The following is a 19,932-nucleotide window of genomic DNA, read 5'->3' on the forward strand; positions in this document are numbered from 1 at the left end:
CAGCACGATTCCCAGATGTTGCTGTGGGATCGCGCCCGTTTGCTGCGGCCCCGATGCGTCCCTCTCCCGGCCCAAAACGGCTCGTATGAACACAGCCAAAGTAAAATAAATACTGCTTGTGTCTTGCCTTTAACATTCATAGAGTGTTTACTCCTGTAAGGAAACAACACTCACACTACCATCTCAAGCACAGTTATATCCTTCTCAGTCCATTCAAGTTTGGTTAGGCTTCAGATGGGATTCTTTGCAAGTCATACAAAATTTGTGTTTTGTATTTTCAGAGTTTCCAAGAAGGACTGTTACTCACACATGCACTTGCAAATTCCTCACTTGAAACTCAATTCCTAGGTGTGCAGGGGTGTAGGTTAAGATTGGGCCCATGGCATGCAAGGCTTACATCTTCCTCCCCCACTTCACTTTCCTGACCTGAAATAGTCCTGGGGGGTGCTATTCGCCCCACTGAGGAAATGGGTGTGTACCCCATCAGTATGCATGGAGCCCTCAGGGGTCAAACAGGGCCTCCATCAGGGCAGATTCAGCTTTGGAAAATGGCGCCGGGGAATGTGTGATCCTGAATTAAATTGCATACTGCATCTTTCTCCAACATGGGGATCCAAAGCAGCTCATATCATTCTCTTCTCATTAGACTTGTCAACTCTGGGTTGGGAAATTCCTGGAGATTTTGGGATTGGAGCCTGGGCACAGTTGGGAGGGGCCTCTTGAGTCTGGAGAGAAGTTGTAATGCCATGCCCTTCCTGGAGGTTGGCAACCCTATCTAACTACACCACCACACCAGCGCTCTTCCTGGGCTATTTTAATCTGGCCTGGCGATGCAAGACACTTGAGAATCACATCCTACCTTTCCAGTACTTCATAACGTGTGTATGGTAGTTAAAGTGACCAACCCCAGGTTGAGAAATTCCTGAAGACTTCTTTTTTCTGGGGGGAGGAGATTGGGGAGGGTGGAGTTTGGGGAGGAAATTCAGTAGGGATGCGATGCCGTAGAGTCCACCCGCTGAAGCTGCGATGTTCTCCAGGGGAGCTGATCTCTGTCGTCTGGAGATCAGTTGTAATTCCAGGGGATCGCCAGGCCTGACCTGGAGGATGGCACCCAAAATGGATGTGCTTTCCAGTCCACCTGGCTCCCAAAGGCCGGGCAAAAGCGACGAGCCATGCATTGGAGACTGCCGCAACCCTACATAACATTACACATGGCAGTGAGCCCCTTTGAGCTCCACAGAACTCCCACGGGAAGAACACAGCTGGATTTTTGCCATCCCTCCCGGACTTAAGAGCCCAGATAGACAAGCCTACGCACCGCGTGAGTTGCCAGACACCCCCCCCCCCCCCCCCTTTTCTTTCTTTTTTGAAAGAGAAACGGGAAGCACGAGCCTATTTATAACCTGCTGCGGGCACTTGGGTGGGGACCTTTCTCTTCACGTCGCGCCCACCCTGGAGAGTCTTCTGCCCTCGGGCCACGCCCAAGCTCCACCGCCCTCGCACGCCCCTTCCTGGGCACGTTCCTCTCCACCTCAGGCCAGCCGTGGCCCCTCGCTCGCTGCCCACCGACTGGAGAGCGCCTACTGCCCCCCTCCATTTTCCCGCCTTTCCCCTCCACGCCCCTGCCGCTGTTTCCTGACACCTTCGCCTATCCTGGCTCCTCCTCCTCCTCCTCCTCCTGGCTGTCGCGCACCGCTCCTGTCTCCGCGCCTCCTTTGCCCGGGCAGGGGGGCAGCCCCGGGGCATTCTTTTATTTATTTTTTTTATTTTTTGCCCCCCGGTTTCCTCCTTGGAGACTGGCTAATCTTTAACTCGGCGCTGCTGCCAGAGCCGGTCCAAGTTCCGAAGTCTCTTGCGCGCGAGGGGACCGACGGCCGCCTGCTTCTGCTTCGCCTCTGCGTCGGCTGCTTGGAAGCTGCCTCCAGCCTCCCGCGATGAAGGTCAGTACGTTAACCGCGTCTTTGCCCGGCTGCCTTTTTCCTCTCCCTCTCTTCTTTCTTGCAGGGAGGGCGGCAGGAAAAGACCCGCGCCTCGGCAGCCGGCAGGTCTCTCCACCCTGCTGCTAGGTCTTCTTCTTCCCTGTTCATGAGCAGCGGCGGCGCCAGAGCGTGTCTTCCACAGCAGCATTCAACGGGGGGGGGGGTGTTAAAGCCGACTTCTGTTCGGCCCCCTGAGCTTCGTGCGTGCCTGTGTTTCACAGCCACATGTAAAGTCAGCTTTCTTTTGGCGCTGACTCTGAGCATGAGCAGAGTGCATTCTATCCTAGCCCCTGGCTAATTAAAGCAGTCTCCTTCCTTCCCGCACCGGTAATTAGGAGTATGAGCTCAGATTCGAATCCTAACACTTACTTTAAAAAAAAACAAAAAACCCGTAAATTGCTAGAAGTAGTTTAAAAGTACTCCGGTTTGTTGATTAGCCCAGCATTTTAGTTCAGCGTTACCAACCTCCAGGTGGGCCCTGAAGATCTCCTGGAATTAGCTGATCTCCAGATGACATAGATCAGTTTCCCTGGAGGAAATGCCTGCTTTAGAGGCTGGATCCTGTGGCATTGTACTCCCACTGAGTTCCCTCTTCAGAATCAAGCCCCCAAATCTCCAGGAGTTACCCAAACCAGTCTGGCAACCCTACCTGCCTCTGGAAAGTTGACATGCACGTCATGAAGACAACACCCCAGCATCTTGTACTTAGTGGTATTACTGTCTCTAAGCACAGAATGTTGGTTTACAGAGAAAATAAACTTAATAAACCTGTTAGTATGCAGGAGTCAAAAAATAACAGAACCTGGTGCCACCTTAAAAGGCTAACAAACTTACTTTGGGGTGGCATAAAGAGATCATGAGCCTGAGACAATTTGTGTCGTAGTAGATTCAGAGAATGTACATTGAAATCACAGTTAGTAGATTCAGATAATGTACACATGGGTTATAGACTAATGTGCATAGTATATTGCCAGGGTTTTAGATACTTGTCAGCTTTTAGTTGTCGTGAGGGTTCGCTCGGATCGTGGGGTTCGTCCAGCATAACGTTATGAAGCTCTCTGGCCTGGCTTCCCCTCAGAGTTGCCGTTTGAGAGGTCATACACCCTCTCTTTCAGCCATGTGTGCTACTAGATGAGTACGAGTTACATCACTCCCCTCCGTCTTTCTCGCAGTCTCCACATGTTCCTCCTCCCTGGGTACACCTGCTGGCCATTTTATTTGCTTCATTTACATCACCCCGTGAACCCACCACCCAAGTCTTAAAGTGATCCCACCAACAAACTGATTTCTCTTCTTTTTCTTCAGGGCATCTTAACCTCCCAACCTTCCTTCCGTCTGTCGCCCAGTTGTCGACGGGCCCAATCACCCCCACGCCCACTTCTTCCCCCTTTTGAGGCACCAACACCCCGTTGAGGTCTACAGGCCAATGCTCCCGGCCCTCCCGGGAATGGGCGGGGCCCATCAGGTCTGGCCTCTCTAGTATAGTGGGGGTAACTCCCTGCGTAGTCGGGAGGAGGCTGAGAGCGACCTCCTGACAATACTAATGCTGCATAGGCCTGTGATCTTAAGCACCACCAACCTAGTTCAGTTTGTTAACTGAAAAAGTTTCAACCACTGACAATAAGACACAGGTTTAAACACTAAACACAATACTAAAAAAGAAGTGAAACCTTATATGTGGAAATGTGTTCACTGTTTTAATCAACAGTTTACCAATTCAGATTGGAACTATGCTGATATTATGGTGCAGGGGTAGGCAAACTTTTTGAACAGGGTGCTGGAAAAAAATTCGGTGTCTGCCTATGCAGTTGTTGGAGTGCTGCCAGACCAAAAAGGGGTGGGGAGTGAATAAGAGCCAGACAGACTGCATATGACACATGTATCACATGCATAGAAATATGAAACAAAAGCAACGCTGCTTTAGAAATGTCAGTATGCAAAGCAGTGGTTTTTTGCTTTGGATGCACACACATAGGAAGCTGATTGCATTAGATGAAAATAGCATCTGTGCAATGCCTGGTCCTCAGAGATGCTTTGTGAGCCAAGTCCTTGTGGTAGTAAAGGTAGCAGTGGGAGAGTTTATATTTGATCTTCCGTGCTTTGCAGTACCTTTACTCCAAATTCTCATTTTAAACAATTGTACAAGAAAGGATCATATCCTCAGACACCTAGCCATCCCAGCTTGACTGCACCCCTGCAAGGAGCTGTTGTGTGAGCTAAATAGTTTGGCAAGCCCCCGTTCAGCATGTGTGCCATGGGTTACATACCCGTTTTCTGGTGTCTGCCTTCAATGGCCATAAATCCCAAAGCAGGATGAAATATTGTAGGAGCTCACTGGAAGAAATCAATATTATCATAAGGCTACACTGAAGTCATTATTTCCAGTAACTTGGAAAAACAAAAACAAACAAAAAGGAACCCAATGGCCTAAGGTTCCTTGAAGTTAGAGTAAATGATATATTTGTAAAATGAATTGGATCAGGGGTCCCTGGCATTGTGCCATGGCACCCATCAGCCCCTTTCCTGATTCTGACTCCCCCCAAGTGTTTTTAGAAAATAGGTGAGGCCAGGTGGAACTCTTGCCCAGTAGGAAAATTTTTTTTTAGGAAAATAGTTTTTATTGATTGTTCGTTTCAATTTATATTCTGCTGTCCCTACAAGCGGGCTCAGGGTGGATCACAGAACACAATCATATTACATGATTAATGATTTGGAGTTGGGAGTAAGCAGTGAAGTGGCTAAATTGGCAGATGACACAAAATTGGTTCAGGGTGGTGAGAACCAGGGAGGATCGTGAGGCACTCCAGAGGGATCTGTCGAGGATGGGGGAGTGGGCGTCAACGTGGCAACTGGGGTTCAGTGTGGCCAAGTGCAAAGTGATGCACATTGGAGCCAAAAATCCTAACTATACATACAAACTGGTGGGGTCCAAACCGGCAGAGACTGACCAAGAGAGAGATCTTGGAGTCGTAGTAGATAACTCAATGAAAATGTTGAGACTGTGTGCGACTGCAATAAACAAGGCCAACACTATGCTGGGGATTATTAGGAAGGGAATTGAAAACAAATCAGCCAGTATCATAATGTCCCTGTATAAATCAATGGTGCGACCTCATTTGGAATACTGTGTACAGTTCTGGTCACCACACCCCAAAAAGGAACTAATTCATCTATGGAAAGAGCTTATGTGTACCCCAACTGCATATACAAGGAGAGGTTGATACTGATACATGCACATTCTTTCTCTCTGTTTTTCTTATATACACATGGTTTGGGTAAGGTGGCAGCTACAAGTATGGACGGCTTCAAGAGGGAATTAGATAAGCATATGGAGCAGAGGTCCATCAGTGACTATTAGCCACAAGGTATATATAAGAACTCTCAGTCTGGGGCAAGTGATGCTCTGTATTCTTGGTGCTTGGGGGGGGCAACATTGGGAGGGCTTCTTGTGTCCTACTGACCCCACTGGTGGATCTCCTGATGGCACCTGGTATTTTTGGCCACTGCGTAACAGTGTTAGACCGGATCGGCCATTGCCTGATCCAACATTGACTTCTCTTATATTCTTATGTTAAGACATCATAAAAATTACAATACATTATTAAATATTAAATCAATTAAAACAGTATACAATAATATATATTAAAACAGATCACAGTATTTGTATGCATAGATTTCAAGCTGGTGCCATTTTCTTATTCTGGGCCACATAAAGATGGTAAACGTCAGCAGTGAGGAAGCAAGATTTTATTGGATGCCTGCCGCCTTGATGAAAGGCCTGGCAGAACAGCTCCATTTGACAGGCTCTGCAGAATGGTAATAAGTCCCGCAGGGCCCTGATCTTAGATGGGAGCATGTTCTACCAGGCCAGGGCCAGGGCAGAAAAAGCCCTGGCCCTGGTTGAGGCTAAGCGTACATCCCTTGGGCCGGGGACAACCAGCAGGTCTTGATCAGCACATATGGGGAGAGGTGGTCCTTCAGGTATGTCAGTTTAAAGGTCAGCACCAATACCTTGAAATAGATCCAGTACTCAAATTGGTAGCCAGTGCAGTTGGTGTAGCGCCAGCCGAATGTGCACCTGCACAGGCACCGCAGCTGCATTTTGCACTAACTGGAGTTTTCAGATCAGCTGCAAAGGCAAGCCTGCATAAAGCGAGTTAGAGTAATCAAGCCTGGAAGTGACCATTGCATGGGTCACTGTAGCCATATCCTGGAGGAGAGGTAGGGAGCCAGGGGTAGGGAGATAAAAAAAGAATCCTACTACAAAGTATTATATCTAACTTTAAAAACAAATATATAAACAGTACTGGAACAATATTAACTATTTTAACCATGTTAAACATACAACCAGACTTAAACATTTCTACAAATTAGAATAAAGGTTTTTTACAAATTACAATACATTAGTTATAACAATACAACATATAAAACAAATTTCACAATTATAACTATTATGTTACATAAATTTGTAGGTACATTATATAAAGATAGTTTATCAAGTCACTGGAGGATTTGATTCCTGAAACCAAAACCAGCATTTAAACCATTGAGAAGGCTTAATATTCTTCAATTTTTAACCTGTTTCAATTTATTCCTAATATAATACACTGTTCTTAAACTTTCAGCTGCCTGTCTTGATTTTTGTTCCTTATTTCTATTAAGCATCACACATGAAATAAATAATAAATGTATTAATCTCTCGATGGACCAGGATACCTTCCTTTTATTTCCTAGTTTTCTCTTTTGTCCTACTGTTATTTTTCGAGTTCCACTGACTAAAGCTCAGTAGGGTTTTTGACTGACCACAAAAGTGCTGATTGGCTGCTCAGAGTATAATAGTGTTGATTCAGTTGCAGCTACCTCTGTAGTGTTGGTTTTATTCACTCTCACTTCTCTTTTCCAGTGAATATTTTAAATTACCCTGCTTGTTCCTGCAGTTGGGCTTCCCGTGTGTGGTTGGCTCTGTGTTCTGCAGCAGCCATTTAGTAGATGCACCCACCACCCTGTCAGAATGCCCACAGGCTTAAAAAGGTTGGGGACCCCTAATTTGGATGGTGGTGTTTTTTTGTTTTTGTTTTGTTTTTTGTGGCAGAGCCTCTAAACCAACATCCTGTTGGTAAAAGCAAGTAGCTACCTTAATTGGCCTTATCCATCTGCTCAGCCCTCCTAGAGTGGGTGGTAAAAGACCCTGAGATGGTTTTTCATGACTCACAGTCTTAGCCAAGACGGTTGATTTCAGTTTGCTTAGGCTAGAGTGACACTGTAGAGGATTGCACTATCAATATCTAATATTTTTTTACTATTTAAGGCAAGGGTCCCCAAGCCCTGACCCACAGTGCAGTATAGTTGGTGATTGCTTAGATGGCAACAGAGGCTGCTGCCACACGGGACGGCTGAAACGCGGCTAAGCAGAGCCGCACCGAACTTGAGACGCCGGATCCCCTCAGCCACGGCGCATTGCTCCCCGGCACGATCAGATGCCGGGGAGGAAAGTCCGATGGGAGGGGGAGGCTACCGAACTGCGCATGCTCGAGCATGCGCAGTACGGCCTGGGGCCGGGATGCGGCAGCACAAGGACGCGCCGCCCGATCCCATGGCCCGGCTTGCGGCGCTGGAAGGGATACAACCATTTAGTTAGGTGGTTCTTTTTTACAGCGCGGTATCACCGTTTGGGATGGAACAGGGACGGGCAGGCAACGATTCCCAGATGTTGCCGTGGGATCGTGCCCGTTTGCTCCGCCCCCGTTCTGGCCCGCTCCCGGCCCAAAAGGCCTCGTATGGACAGGACCAGAGTAGATGAGCATCAAGTGGGAAATTATTTGTATAGAGTGGCTTCCCATGTAGATTGTAGCCCTTTCTTTCTCTTGATTACAACCCCTATTAGAACATTACACTGGCCATCCCTATTAGAACATTACACTTCAGAATCAGCGTGCTTGTTACACCTGTGTACTGGTGATCAGTAACTAGATTTGCTTGTGAGGCAACTTTTCTTTTTCTCCCCCCACCAGATATTTTTGTTCTTTGTGCGAATGGTGAAAATGGCTATTATAAAAGGCCAGAGGGGACTTTGGTTTAATTGAGGGCCAGTTTAGTGTAGTGGTTAGGAGCATGAACTCTAATCTGGGAGAACCGGGTTTAATTCCCCACTCCTCCACATGCGGCTGCTGGTGAGACCGTGGGTCAGTTACAAGTTCTTTCAGAGCTGTTCTCTGAAGAGCAGTTCTCGAAAGAACTCTCTCAGTCCGACCTACCTCACAGGGTGTCTGTTGTGGGGAGGGGAAGGGAAAGGAGATTGTAAACTGCTCTGAGACTCCTTTGGGTAGGGAAGGGCAGGGTATAAATCCAATCTCTTCTCTTTCTAATTAGTTACTGTGTTTCTGAATAGTTATTGTTTCAGACTCTTGTAACATCTCTGTGCTTCTGTCTTTCTGTTGCTTGTAACTTTTAAATATAAATATGTATCCTATGGTGTACGGCTGTGTCCCTGACCTGGATAGCCCAGGATAGCCCAACCTCATCAGACCTCAGAAGCTAAGCAGGGTTGGCCCTGGCTAGTATTTGGAATACCAGGGTCGTGATGCGGAGGCAGGTGATAGCAAATCACCTGTGACCATCTCTTGCCTTGAAACTGCCATAAGTCAGCTGTGACTTGATGGCAAAAAAATTTAAAAAATGAATGTACACTTAATGCATGTACACTTTGATGAAGCGAGCTCTGACTTGCAGAAGCTGAGGCTGAAATAAATTTTGTCATTTTCGTGGTGCCAGTAGACTTCTGTCTGATCATATAAAAATAGAATCCATGGGAAGATTTGTGTATTGTGGAGTGAACAGCACTTCCTTCTGCCTTTGCTCACTCTACAGTTTGAATGACAGAGGGACATACCAATAAATCAAAAGCTCTTTCCCCGCTCCCTAATGCTTCAGGAAGCCTGCGCACCACTATATTTATTTAACAAACTATTTTAAAGGTCAGAAGACAGGAAATGTTCTTTTAAAGGTGAAAAGTAGTTCTGCACAGATGCGTTGGTGGCATCAGAAAGAACCAACCAATGAATATCATGCTCACCTGTCTTCTGCTGCAGACTTGGAGAGCCCCCCCCCTCGAATTCTTGTCTAGAGAAGAAAGGTAGGTTACAGTTCAGTGCAGAGAGGGTGCATCCAAGGTGGCTTCACCACTCTACAAGTGTTCTGTCTCAACTTTTACAGTAGCAGCGTGATGGAAGTCATGGATACTCATTGCCACAGGCCACTTAGTGAATTATATTGGCTGGGAAAGAGGCCATGAGAAAAACCAGGGCTACAAGAAGGTTGACCTTGAAGCAAAAAAAAAACACACCCCTTCATTAAAAGAGCACAGTTGGGCCGTAGGTTAGTTGGACTAGATTTCATCCACCAGCCATGAGCTCCCTATCACTGCTGAATATGCATGGAAATATATGGGATTTTACATACACAACGTACCTCTAACTTTGGTTTGTTTGCTTCCAGACTGTGGCAAAATATCTGCTGGGATTTCTTGCAGTCGCAGTTCTCATTACCGCCATTGCTGTTCCTGTAGCTTTATTGACAAAGCAAAGTAAGTTCACAGAGCTCATAATCTATTTAATAGACTCTGATTTGATAAAACAGGGCTATCAACAGCTATCCATCAAGAGATGCAAAAGCCTTAATATTAGTTAGGCTGCAGTCACACGGAGCATTAGGTACACTAGAGGGACGGAAGATAGGCGGATTTTCTGGGCACGATCTCACCGCCACATCTGGGAAGCGTCGAGCTCCTGTGGCGAACCCGAGGCTTCCCACCGAAGATGTGTGGTAAAAAACTAGTACCTCGGAGGTACTAGTTTCCGGAAACCGCGGGGCAAGGGCAGGCGTCTGATTGCGTTTCTGGTGGTAGTTCCGGCGCCCGCCCATGTCCCCTTGCAAAAAGGTTTTTTTCTTTCAAAGTCTCCACAGATGCGCACAAGCACCCAAGGGAGCATGCGCACATTTAAGTTTAAAAAAACAACAACCCCGTTTGTTCTTTGCTGCGCCGCAGGACTGTGGAGTGATTGGCACCTCCCCCCTACCATGGGACCTCCACGGGACCTCCATGGGACCTCCATGGTAGGTCTGCTTGCGCAACCGCACGTTATTTAGCCCTGGGGCAAACAGCCACGCTTCCTCCCCACTTTTTCCTGCCTGTGTGCCCACAGCCTTTGTTAGTTAATTGAGGTGGTGGATGCTACATAACGGTATAATCTAGGAAGTTAATGTGCTGCTAAGTGACTTTAGGAAAGGTTTCCTTTAGATGGATAAACTGGACGTGATGATGGTAGGTCTGAATGTTTAAACTCAGCATATAGAAAGAAGAGTAGGGTTGCCAACCTCCAGGTAGTGCCTGGAGATCTCCTGCTATTACAACTGATCTCCAGGTGACAGAGATCAGTTCACCTGAAGAAAACGGCCACTTTGTAAGGTGGACTCTATGGCATCGTACCACACTGAAGTCCCTCCCCTCCCCAAACCCCACCCTCTTCAGGCTCCTCTCCCAAAATCTCCAGGTATTTCTCAACCCGGACCTGGAAGCCCTAAAGAAGAAGGTGCATCCCATTTTTAACAACGAAAAGGGGCATGTGGGTAAAGTGGGCAGCAGCCTTCCTGTTTGCCTGTCCCTCTCCCTAGGTGCTTCTTGTTTTGTCAAGCCGCATTCTGGTCCTAGAGGTGACCTCCACTGGGGGAAAAAGTCCCGTCAGAGATAGAGGATATTAGTGGAAGGCTGGGGGAGGAGGGAAGAGTTCTGCACTTCACACAGCTGTGTGAGGCTGTTTAACTGCTAACAACCAACACCTTCAAACTTCCTCTTTCTGTGAGACTGGGGCACATCTATGTTTATCACCATCCCAACAGATTTGGTTCTAAAATACAATTGTTGTTGTTCAACTGGAGAGAGCAATTAGGGCCAGTTACTCCGAGACCAAAGTTCATTCTGCCTATTGTTCTGTTCATTTGAGTGAAAAAAAGCCTAGTGGCACCCTCCTAAGGCTACCCACAAACAGTGTTCCCTCTAAGCTGAGTTCGTGTGAGCTAGCTCACAGTTTTTTAGCCTCTGACTCACAGATTTTTGTCTCAGCTCAGGAGGGATGGCTCCAAACAAACTAATTTATGGAGTAGCCAAATCACTTGCTCACAACTTTAATGCCAGTAGCTCACAGAGTAGAATTTTTGCTCACAAGACTCCACAGCTTAGAGGGAACATTGCCCACAAACTCATTGGTTTTTTTAAAATAGCATTAACTTTTTCATCACGGCGAAATAACAAATCATTTGTTTGAGTTGCAGTTGATCTTTGCCCCTTGTTTTTTCCTCCCTGGAGTAGGATGGTGATCTGTTCTTTTGGAAACAATACCATAAGCTTTCATTTGTAAAAAAAGACAACATTAAAGTGTATACCGTATAAATTAAAATGTTAGCAAATGGCAGGAATTTGCAAACAACAAACTTGTAAGAACACATAAGGCTTTTATGTACTTCTGGAATTTGTGAGTATGTAGCATCCTAAGCAAACTTATGTTAGGGAACATGACTCTTCTGGAATATGGAAAAACGAATGGAATTTGACCATGGGCTAGATTTGCTTTGTCAGTGCTTTTACCTAAAGAAGATTTCCTGGTTCTGACTGATCGCAGATGAATTTCCACAGTGCTGCACTGTGAGGTTACAGAGTCTCTAGGAATAGCTTTTAGAGGTGTGATACCAGCCACAAGTAGGGGTGTGCATTTAAAAAACGATTAATTTGATATTGGAAATTCAAGAAGGGTGTGATTAACATTTTCTTTAAGTATCAGGAGTACCATTATTGTACTGGAAAGTCATATCAGAAGAGCGGAACAATATCAGTACTTCCCAGACTGAGTGAAAACGACTATCATGCCCTTTTGAGAACTATAAAATGGAATTAAAACCATTTTTGAAGTACCTGCATTGAAGTGCTGCCCCCCACTGAGGCAGCAGGAGAAGTCGGTAGCGAGGGAGGAAGCGCGCTCCAGCTGGTCTATAGTACATTGGCCCAAGGACCACTCTGTCAATGGGTTGTACCACCTGGAATCAGCACTCCTTCTGGCCCCTGGACACGATTTCCAATTCTGATATTTAATGGGAGTGAAATATCAGAACTGGGAATATTGGGAGTGCCTTTCTGCACAATCCAATCTGATACTAGAAATATCAGGTATTTTATTCGGTCAGCAATATCTGATTGCACAAGTTTTATATTGCTTACTTTCTTTTCTGCCCAGTGAAAATCATGGGGTAGAGGAATCTGTACGTAGCTGATCTGGGATGAACAGAGAAGGACTTTTTTTCGTTGCAGACGGTAAAGGAAGATTAGGATATATAAGGGACAATTATATAATGCATCAGAACAGTATTTTTCATTTAGACCAGTCCTATAAGGCTTATGGGATGTGGAATGGTATGGTACAGCTCAGTCTCGTCAGGTCTCGAAAGCTAAGCAGCATCAATGCTTGGATGAGGGGAGGCACCAAGGAAGGCAATGGCAAACCACGTCTGCTTCTCATTTGCCTTGCTGGGGTCACCATAAGTCTGTTGTGACTTGACATCATATACATACATATAAGGCCTGTCAGTATAGTTCGAATTGTTCATGTGACAGGATTACATAAAAGTTTTGCACTCTCTGGCTACCTATAGGTACCAGGGTGCAGTGAATCAAATCTGGTATGCTTATTTTGCATACACAGGGCTTCAGGTATGAGTCCATGCACCTTGGTACCTACATGTGATTCCTGTGGAGTGGTGCTATACCTGAGCTAAAGTCTGTCCTCCTTTTCTAGGTAGCAGATGGCTCAATCAACCTAGAAAAGGAAAAACAGGCTTTAATGGTCCTTTCCTGCGAAGTATGAGGGAAGTCTCTTCCCATGCATCTACTAGCAAAGACTTAAGTGACACATACTATGGTAATTTCTAGATTAGACTGTTCTAACAATCTATTATGTGGGATTTCCTTTGAAAAGTTATTTTTAAATGCAGTGTGTTCAAAATGCAGTGTCCTGGGGTAAGGCACAGTTACCATATTTATACCTATTTTGTATCAACTTCATTGGTAGTTCCAATTCAGAATTTTAGTTTTGTCCTTTAAAGCTCTAAGCAAGCTGAGTCCAAGATGTGTGCAGGACTGTCTTTGGTAATATGAACCTGCCCATGCACTAAGGTTGTCAGATGATGCTCTGCTACGTGTCCCTCTGCTCACGGAAGTGTGATGGAGAAACATGACAGACCCTTCTGTGTGGCAGCGTCAAAACTGTTGAATGCCTGCCTTTGTAAGGCACACCTGGCAACTTCTCTCCTAGATTAAGGAGAAGAGTATAAACATTCCTTTCTTTGACAGGCATTTACATTAAGTTGAATTGTGTTAATGGACTTCTGTTTGGGCTGGACCACTGTGTATTGTTTAGCTGGTTTCTAATATTGTTTTTATATTGTTTTTATTCATGGTTTTATCTAGTTGTATGGTTTTTGTAAACTGTATGGGGGGATATCATGCCAAAAGCAGCATATAAATATTTTAATAAATATGAGTGGGAGACCTTGTGGGGGATGGAAAATGCCATCCCATTTTCTCAGGTCTCTGCTTCTTGTCTTCTAGTCTCTCCACTTCATCAGTGGCCTGCTCCCAGTTGTCAGCCACCCCCCTGCTGAGGTCCCTACCCTCTCCAAACACAAGCCCTCCCCAGGGTCTTCCCCCAGATCTCTAGGGATTGCCCAACCTAGAGTTGGAGACCATAAGGGGGGAGGAGGGCTGGTTTGGTCCCAAGCTCTGTTGAGGAAGGTATGTGTCATGGTCAGTGGTAAAATATCTCCAGTACCTGGCATTATGTTTTATGGCACGCATGGCCTGGCCCAATGAAGTGATATTTATGTCAGATCCAGCTCTCATAACAAATGACTTCAGCAGCTCTGGGTTAGACTGAGAATGTGTGACTGGCTCAAGGTCACCCAGCAAGCTTGCTTGGCAGAGTGGGGATTCAAACCTGGGTCTCCCAGTTCCTAGTCCAACACCCGGTTCCTAGTGCACTGCATATCTTAGAGCTCAAACAGGAGAAAAGATGTTTGCATGCTGAAGAATTTATTGTTTCCTCTGCATGGGCAAGGTTCAGTCGTTGGCATCTGCAGTTTAAAGGGCCAGGCAGTAGGTGATGTGAAAGATGTTTACCTGAGACTCTGGAGAGCAGCTGCCAGCCTGAGTAAATAAGGGTCTGATTCAGTGTAAGGCAGCTCCATGTGTTCAGGTGTGTACTAATAAAGTGGTAGTTTGCCCTTTGTGCTGTTCATTGATACACACACACACACACACACACACACACACACACACACACAGAGTTTGGTCTGCACAAACCAGTACAAAGTATTTATGAAGCTGAAAGCTAGATTCAGTTTTCAGATGAAGAGAGGAAGTTTCCACTTCATTAAGAAAGAAAAATGTTACATATGTTTATACGTAGCAAATTAAAGCGAATGTTTCAAAAACAATTGCTTGATCCTACTTTCAGATGAAGTAGAGCAAAATCTTAAACTATTGTATAATGTGTATAGCACTCAGAAGTATATAGTAGCACCTTAGATTATTACAGAGTGCTACCTTTTTTTGCACCATTACCCTTTTATCTGTGTGGAACCACTGATATTTCTAATAACAACACTCTCTGTGTAAAGAAGTATTTCCTTTTGTCCATCCTGAAAGAAAATTACATCAGTAACAAAACAATGTAAACTCATTCAGTGAGAATGCCATAAACAACCATAAACAGAAAGGAGTTTTGTGGCACTTCAAAGTCAAACAGATTTGTTGCTGTATATGCTGCATCTGATGAAGTGAGCTGTAATGCATGAAATCTTATGGTACAACAAGCTTTTTGATTTTGCTGCAAGACAGACTAGCACAGCTACTGCCTCTAGAAATTCTATTTCATAAACCAGTGGTTTTCATTGTGATAGGAATCCCACTTTTAATCCCCAAGCGGCAGCAGGGATCCACTGAGTATCAAGCACATGACATCAAAATGATGTGACAGGAAGAGAACCCAGAATCTCTGAACTAGCCTGTGCTAAAAAAGGACACTAGCCACTGCTGAGTGACCTCACCTCATCATCCTGCCAGTATGCAAAGAGAGAATGGGCATGGCACCCTTGATCTCTATGCTTGTGCCTTAGTAGCAGATCCTTTTAAAAAAACCAGCCCCAAAATGGCAACAGGAGGAGCTCTGGACCACCTGAGAACTTCTGCCCCTCTGAAGACCACTGTCATAAAACTTCTGCTTTCTGTCCTGCCCATAAGCCAACTGAAACTGAATGGTTTTCACCTGTTTCCTAAACACTTATCAGTACAGGAGTCTTGTGACCCTCCCTCAGGAGCGGGTTTTGTAGCTTTGATGTCACCACTAAAAAAATATGTCTTGTGTTGTAGCCTGTTGTACATTAGGGGGCCATGTGGAAGGCCTGGGTGTAAAAGGGCTGTTACTACACAGTGATATCGCTGCAGTTGCTGGCATTCTGCAGTTCTGGAAGTGTCAACATTCTTTTGTAATTGTTGATGGACATTGACTGGTACTCATACATGCTGGCTGGAAATTCTATTTCTTTAAAAAAAACATCTATTTGGTAAATTTCAAGGCAACTAACAGCAGTTAAACAATTGGCACGAAGGTTTTTCAAGCAATTTACCTTGGTTTTTGAGCACTTATTTCTTACCAAACGCATGACTCTTTAGCACGGTCAAAGTTCTCTCTGATAAAAGAGCTGAATTCTTAAGCTGTATTTAATCAAATATTAGCTTGGTGTTTAGGGAGAGGAAAGGAGTTAATTAAGTTCACATAAATTTATCACATTTTATCTGGAATCTTCTGGGTTGCCAGTATTATCCCTGTATCTAATTCTGAACTGGGCCATAGAGTGTAAATCAAAAACGCCACACAGTGAGGACAGGGATCGTCAGAGGGGATCTTTCTAGACTCTAGGTTTCTAGAGAAATAAGAGGAAAACTCTAGGATTTTAGAAAAATATGAAATGTAAAAAAAGTACATTGAGGGTTAAAAACTGCAAAAATAATAGAGGCTATGTCTTTTTCTTTAAGAAAAGTTCAGAAATGCAACTGGCTGCCTCCTTTGTTGCCTCTTTACTTTGAGTAGATTGATTGACTGCTGTAATTATACCAAATGAAAAGAGAAACAGCAGAATTACCTGCATTTGCTAGCGGCTGATCGGAAGGAGGCAATCATTCAAATGTACAGCAAGCAATATCCTTTGTAGAGCATATCTTGGGCTTAAGAGAAAACATTGTTTAATTGTTTCTTGCAACACACCAGCCATTCTCTCATGGCAGATTAGTGCCTAGGACATAGTTTTGGAATTACTGAACTAGCATGTAAACAAGGAAAAGGCTGAAGGAGAAGACTGTGTTAGGGCTTTGGGTTCAAAGGCTTTGAGGTTAAGGAGGGTGTAATCTGAAAATTCCTTTCTAGCTGGAGAGAATTATTGTTTAGCATGACTGTAGGTCTGACTTTCAGGTCTGCACACGGCCACAAAGACATGTTTGTACGAGTGTGAAAGGCTGAGAAATGCAGCTTGATATTTTTTTATCATATATATAGCTGACAAAACTGCAGGAAAGACTGCATGAGTATTCTAAAACTGAAGCATACTGAAGGCAGTTTAAATTATCTCTAAATTCACTTTGTTTTCAGAGGTATTTTTGGTATTTGCTGTTTTTTAAAAAATGAGGGCACTTGTTGATCCCACACAGCAAAAAGTCCAGTCCTAGACAGAGTTAGTTCAGTCTAAATCCATTGAAATTCATATTGTCTGGAGAAACTCTATATAGGATTGTGTAGGTAAAGTACTACCCTTGTAGTTAGCCTTTACTGTCCGCTGTGTCAGTGGTTCCCTAAAGACTAAAGCAGCTTTTCCAAGACCATGTACCTGAAACTCCAAGGAATGAGTCTGGTACCTTTATGTGCAAAGTTCATGATTGTGCCATATTTCCTCCCTTGCATGAAAAGCTGCTTATACATACCAGTGATTATCTGGCTTTGTAGCTGTCTCTGCTCTAGCAGCCATTTGACAAAGTCATAAGGGCCATGGCAGCAGGTATCTTACCCTGCAAAAAACGACGACAGGGGACCATCTGAAATGCAAGTGCCTTCCAGCAGTGTCTTTTTGACTGTTGTTTATGTATTGAGTAAAGGGTTCCATAGGGAAAATAAAAGTAGCTTTTTGGAATTTTCCTAGCATTTTCTCCCCATGAATCATTCTCATCTCTCCATTGAAAATGCACTCCGGTTGTCAGTTTCTAGCTTGTTCCTAGTATCCTGCTCGGAACTGACTGTAGAAATGTCCCTACTTCCTTATTGTACAAAGAGTTTGTAGAAGTGTGGAAAACCAGAAGTAAATTATAAATGGTGAATAGGTGATGTGCATTCTGCAAGATGAAATATAATAATAAATAGAACAACATGTGTTTTGAGTACTTTGTGTTGTGGAGGGATGGAATGTCATATACAACTTAAAAATGGCCAATTTCCTGCAAAAAAGCAGAGGGAGAAAAGAGAGTGATAAAAAGGGTGAAACAGCCTATCCTTAAGATACACAGAGAAGAAGAAGAAGAAGGAGAAGAAGAAGAAGAAGAAGAGATTGGATTTAAACCCCACCCTTCACTACCCGAAGGAGTCTCAGAGCGGTTTACAATCCCTTTCCCTTCCCCTCCCTACAACAGACACCCTGTGAGGTAGGTGAGGCTGAGAGAGCTCTCTTGAGAATGGCCCTTGTGATAACAGCTCTGAAAGAACTTATGACTGACCCAAGGTCACACCAGCAGCTGCATGTGGAGGCGGGAATCAAACTTGGTTGTCCCAGATTAGAGTCCATGCTGTTAACCAAGAAGAAGAGGAAGAGATTGGATTTATACCCCGCCCTTCGCTAGTGTCTCAAAGCGGCTTACAAACTCCTTTCCCTTCCCCTCCCCACAACAGACACCCTGTGAGGTGGGTGGGGCTGAGAGAACTCGGACACAAACTGCTCTTTTTCAAGGACAGCTGTGCCAGAGCTTGCGACTGACCCAAGGTCACATCAGCAGGTGCAAGTGGAGGAGTGGGGAATTAAACCCGGTTCTCCCAGATTAGAGTTGGCACACTTAACCACTACACCAAACTGGCTTATAGCTCAAAGAGCTAGTGTACCACTTGTCCCGAAATATTTTTTGAAGTAACTTTTTAAAGGCCACAATCCTATGCCCACTTATGTGGGAATAAGTCTTACTGACTTTGGTGGGATTTACTTCTGAACAGAGCTGCCCAGGGTTGCATTGCTGATTGATTACCTTGGAAATAAATATCATAAAAATCACTGTGGCCCTGACATAAATGAGTTATGACAAAACTGCAAAGGTATTACTGTCTAAGAGGAACTGAACTGTGTGTTTATACAGTAGCAATGACTGCAGAAAGTAAATCAGTACTATGAAATGAATTCTTGTTATTTATTCATATTAGTGCTCTTTTTCCACCATAAAACTCAAGGTGGCATATATGAAGTCCCTTGACTGTCTCAACAAACCCGGAGCTTCTTAGCTTTAGCAAGACTGCTGGGTCATGCTTTGGAATTCTGGAGGCGCAATGCACCTGTTGCCAGGAACAACCTTATAGCACAGACAGTCTAAAATATTTTGGTTCCTGAAGAAAAAAATCTAAAAGGCACCCTCCATGATTGTAAAAGTATAATATGCAATTAAATAACTGACCATTTTCTACTTTTCAAATGGTACTCCCAAGTCCATTACCTGTGAGAGACCATCTCAGCCTTCCTTATGGTAGGGGCCATCCCTAAGGATATCCAAAGAGCAGTTGACTACTTACAGTTGTCGGGGTAAGAGTTGTGATGCCTACATAAACACAAATGGAGCTTGCTTGTGCAAGCTTTGCTAAGCAGATAATTCTCCATGTCACCAGAGAGGCTGATATAGGGCTAGCGTAGCATAAGAAGTGTACCTTCTGGTTTGATGGTCTGGGGTCCTGGAATACTAGTAAGACAGTGACACATATCCTACCACTCCACAGAGCAAAACTTGAAGCCTCCTCCAGCCAAAGAGAGCTTTCTTTCAACTGAAGTGGCGCTTCTTCCTTATGCTGGAGGAACTTCCTCCAGGCTGGATACATGCTGCCATCTTCTCACCACTGCAGTAATGGAATATTATCCAGGTCCCAAAGGCAGTGACACAAACTGGGGTATTCAGCTTTCATGGCATCACTGTTTTTAGGCATTTCAAAAGCATTCTGTAGGGTCTTATGCTCCCCACACATGGGCAACAGATAAGATGGAACGTTGCTAGGCAACTATGACAATTTTGCCCTTCATTGCAGGGTTTCCCTTTATCTTGTTCTTTGCTGAGTGGTCCCTTTTTCCTTTTTCTTCTTTGTTTTTCTCTGGCTGTCCCAACCAGTTGTTTGAATGTGTATTGTTAGATGCTGACCTAGCCTAGGGAACTGAGGGGAGAGACTTCTAAAATACGTACAGGTTCTGAGAAGGAGAAAAGAATCTGTTTGTTTCCATGGACCTTCAATACTGACTGTGTATTCTTTAAATCCGTATAGTATGCTAATGACTCAATGGCTATTTCTGTCATGCAGTTCCAGGGGCTATTTATAATAGAAAGGCAGGATAAAAATCTTCTGCTAAATAAAGCAGTTTGTTGCAAGATATTCAGTATGTTCGAAATATATAATTATTCCGCTCCAAAGCCTGGCTTTATTATTTTTAAAAAACCCACATACAATATGCATGAAAGCTCAACAGCAAGACATTTCAAAACCTCAATGTATTTGCTCTTTTACTTTGAAGAATAAAAAGTGGGAAGTGTGTCTGATAAAGGTATGAACATGCGTGTTGTGCTGTACTG

The 19,932-nt window shown here is 44.5% G+C and overlaps 1 protein-coding gene across 1 annotated transcript in view; it reads left to right on the top strand.

The window, feature by feature from the left end:
* Positions 1 to 1,549: 1,549 nt before the first annotated feature.
* DPP4 (dipeptidyl-peptidase 4) overlaps positions 1,550 to 19,932 on the top strand; it is a 79,971-nt gene continuing 61,588 nt past the window's right edge. Inside the window, exons 1-2 of the mRNA XM_015408604.1 lie at positions 1,550 to 1,940; positions 9,474 to 9,561. Of these exons, the coding sequence (XP_015264090.1) occupies positions 1,935 to 1,940; positions 9,474 to 9,561 (94 nt within the window). The 5' untranslated portion in view covers positions 1,550 to 1,934. The remainder of the gene's footprint in view (positions 1,941 to 9,473; positions 9,562 to 19,932) is intronic.

Source organism: Gekko japonicus, unplaced genomic scaffold (genome assembly GCF_001447785.1).
Source record: "Gekko japonicus isolate JY-2015 unplaced genomic scaffold, Gekko_japonicus_V1.1 scaffold1550, whole genome shotgun sequence".
In the NCBI taxonomy this organism is placed as follows: Eukaryota; Metazoa; Chordata; class Lepidosauria; order Squamata; family Gekkonidae; genus Gekko; species Gekko japonicus.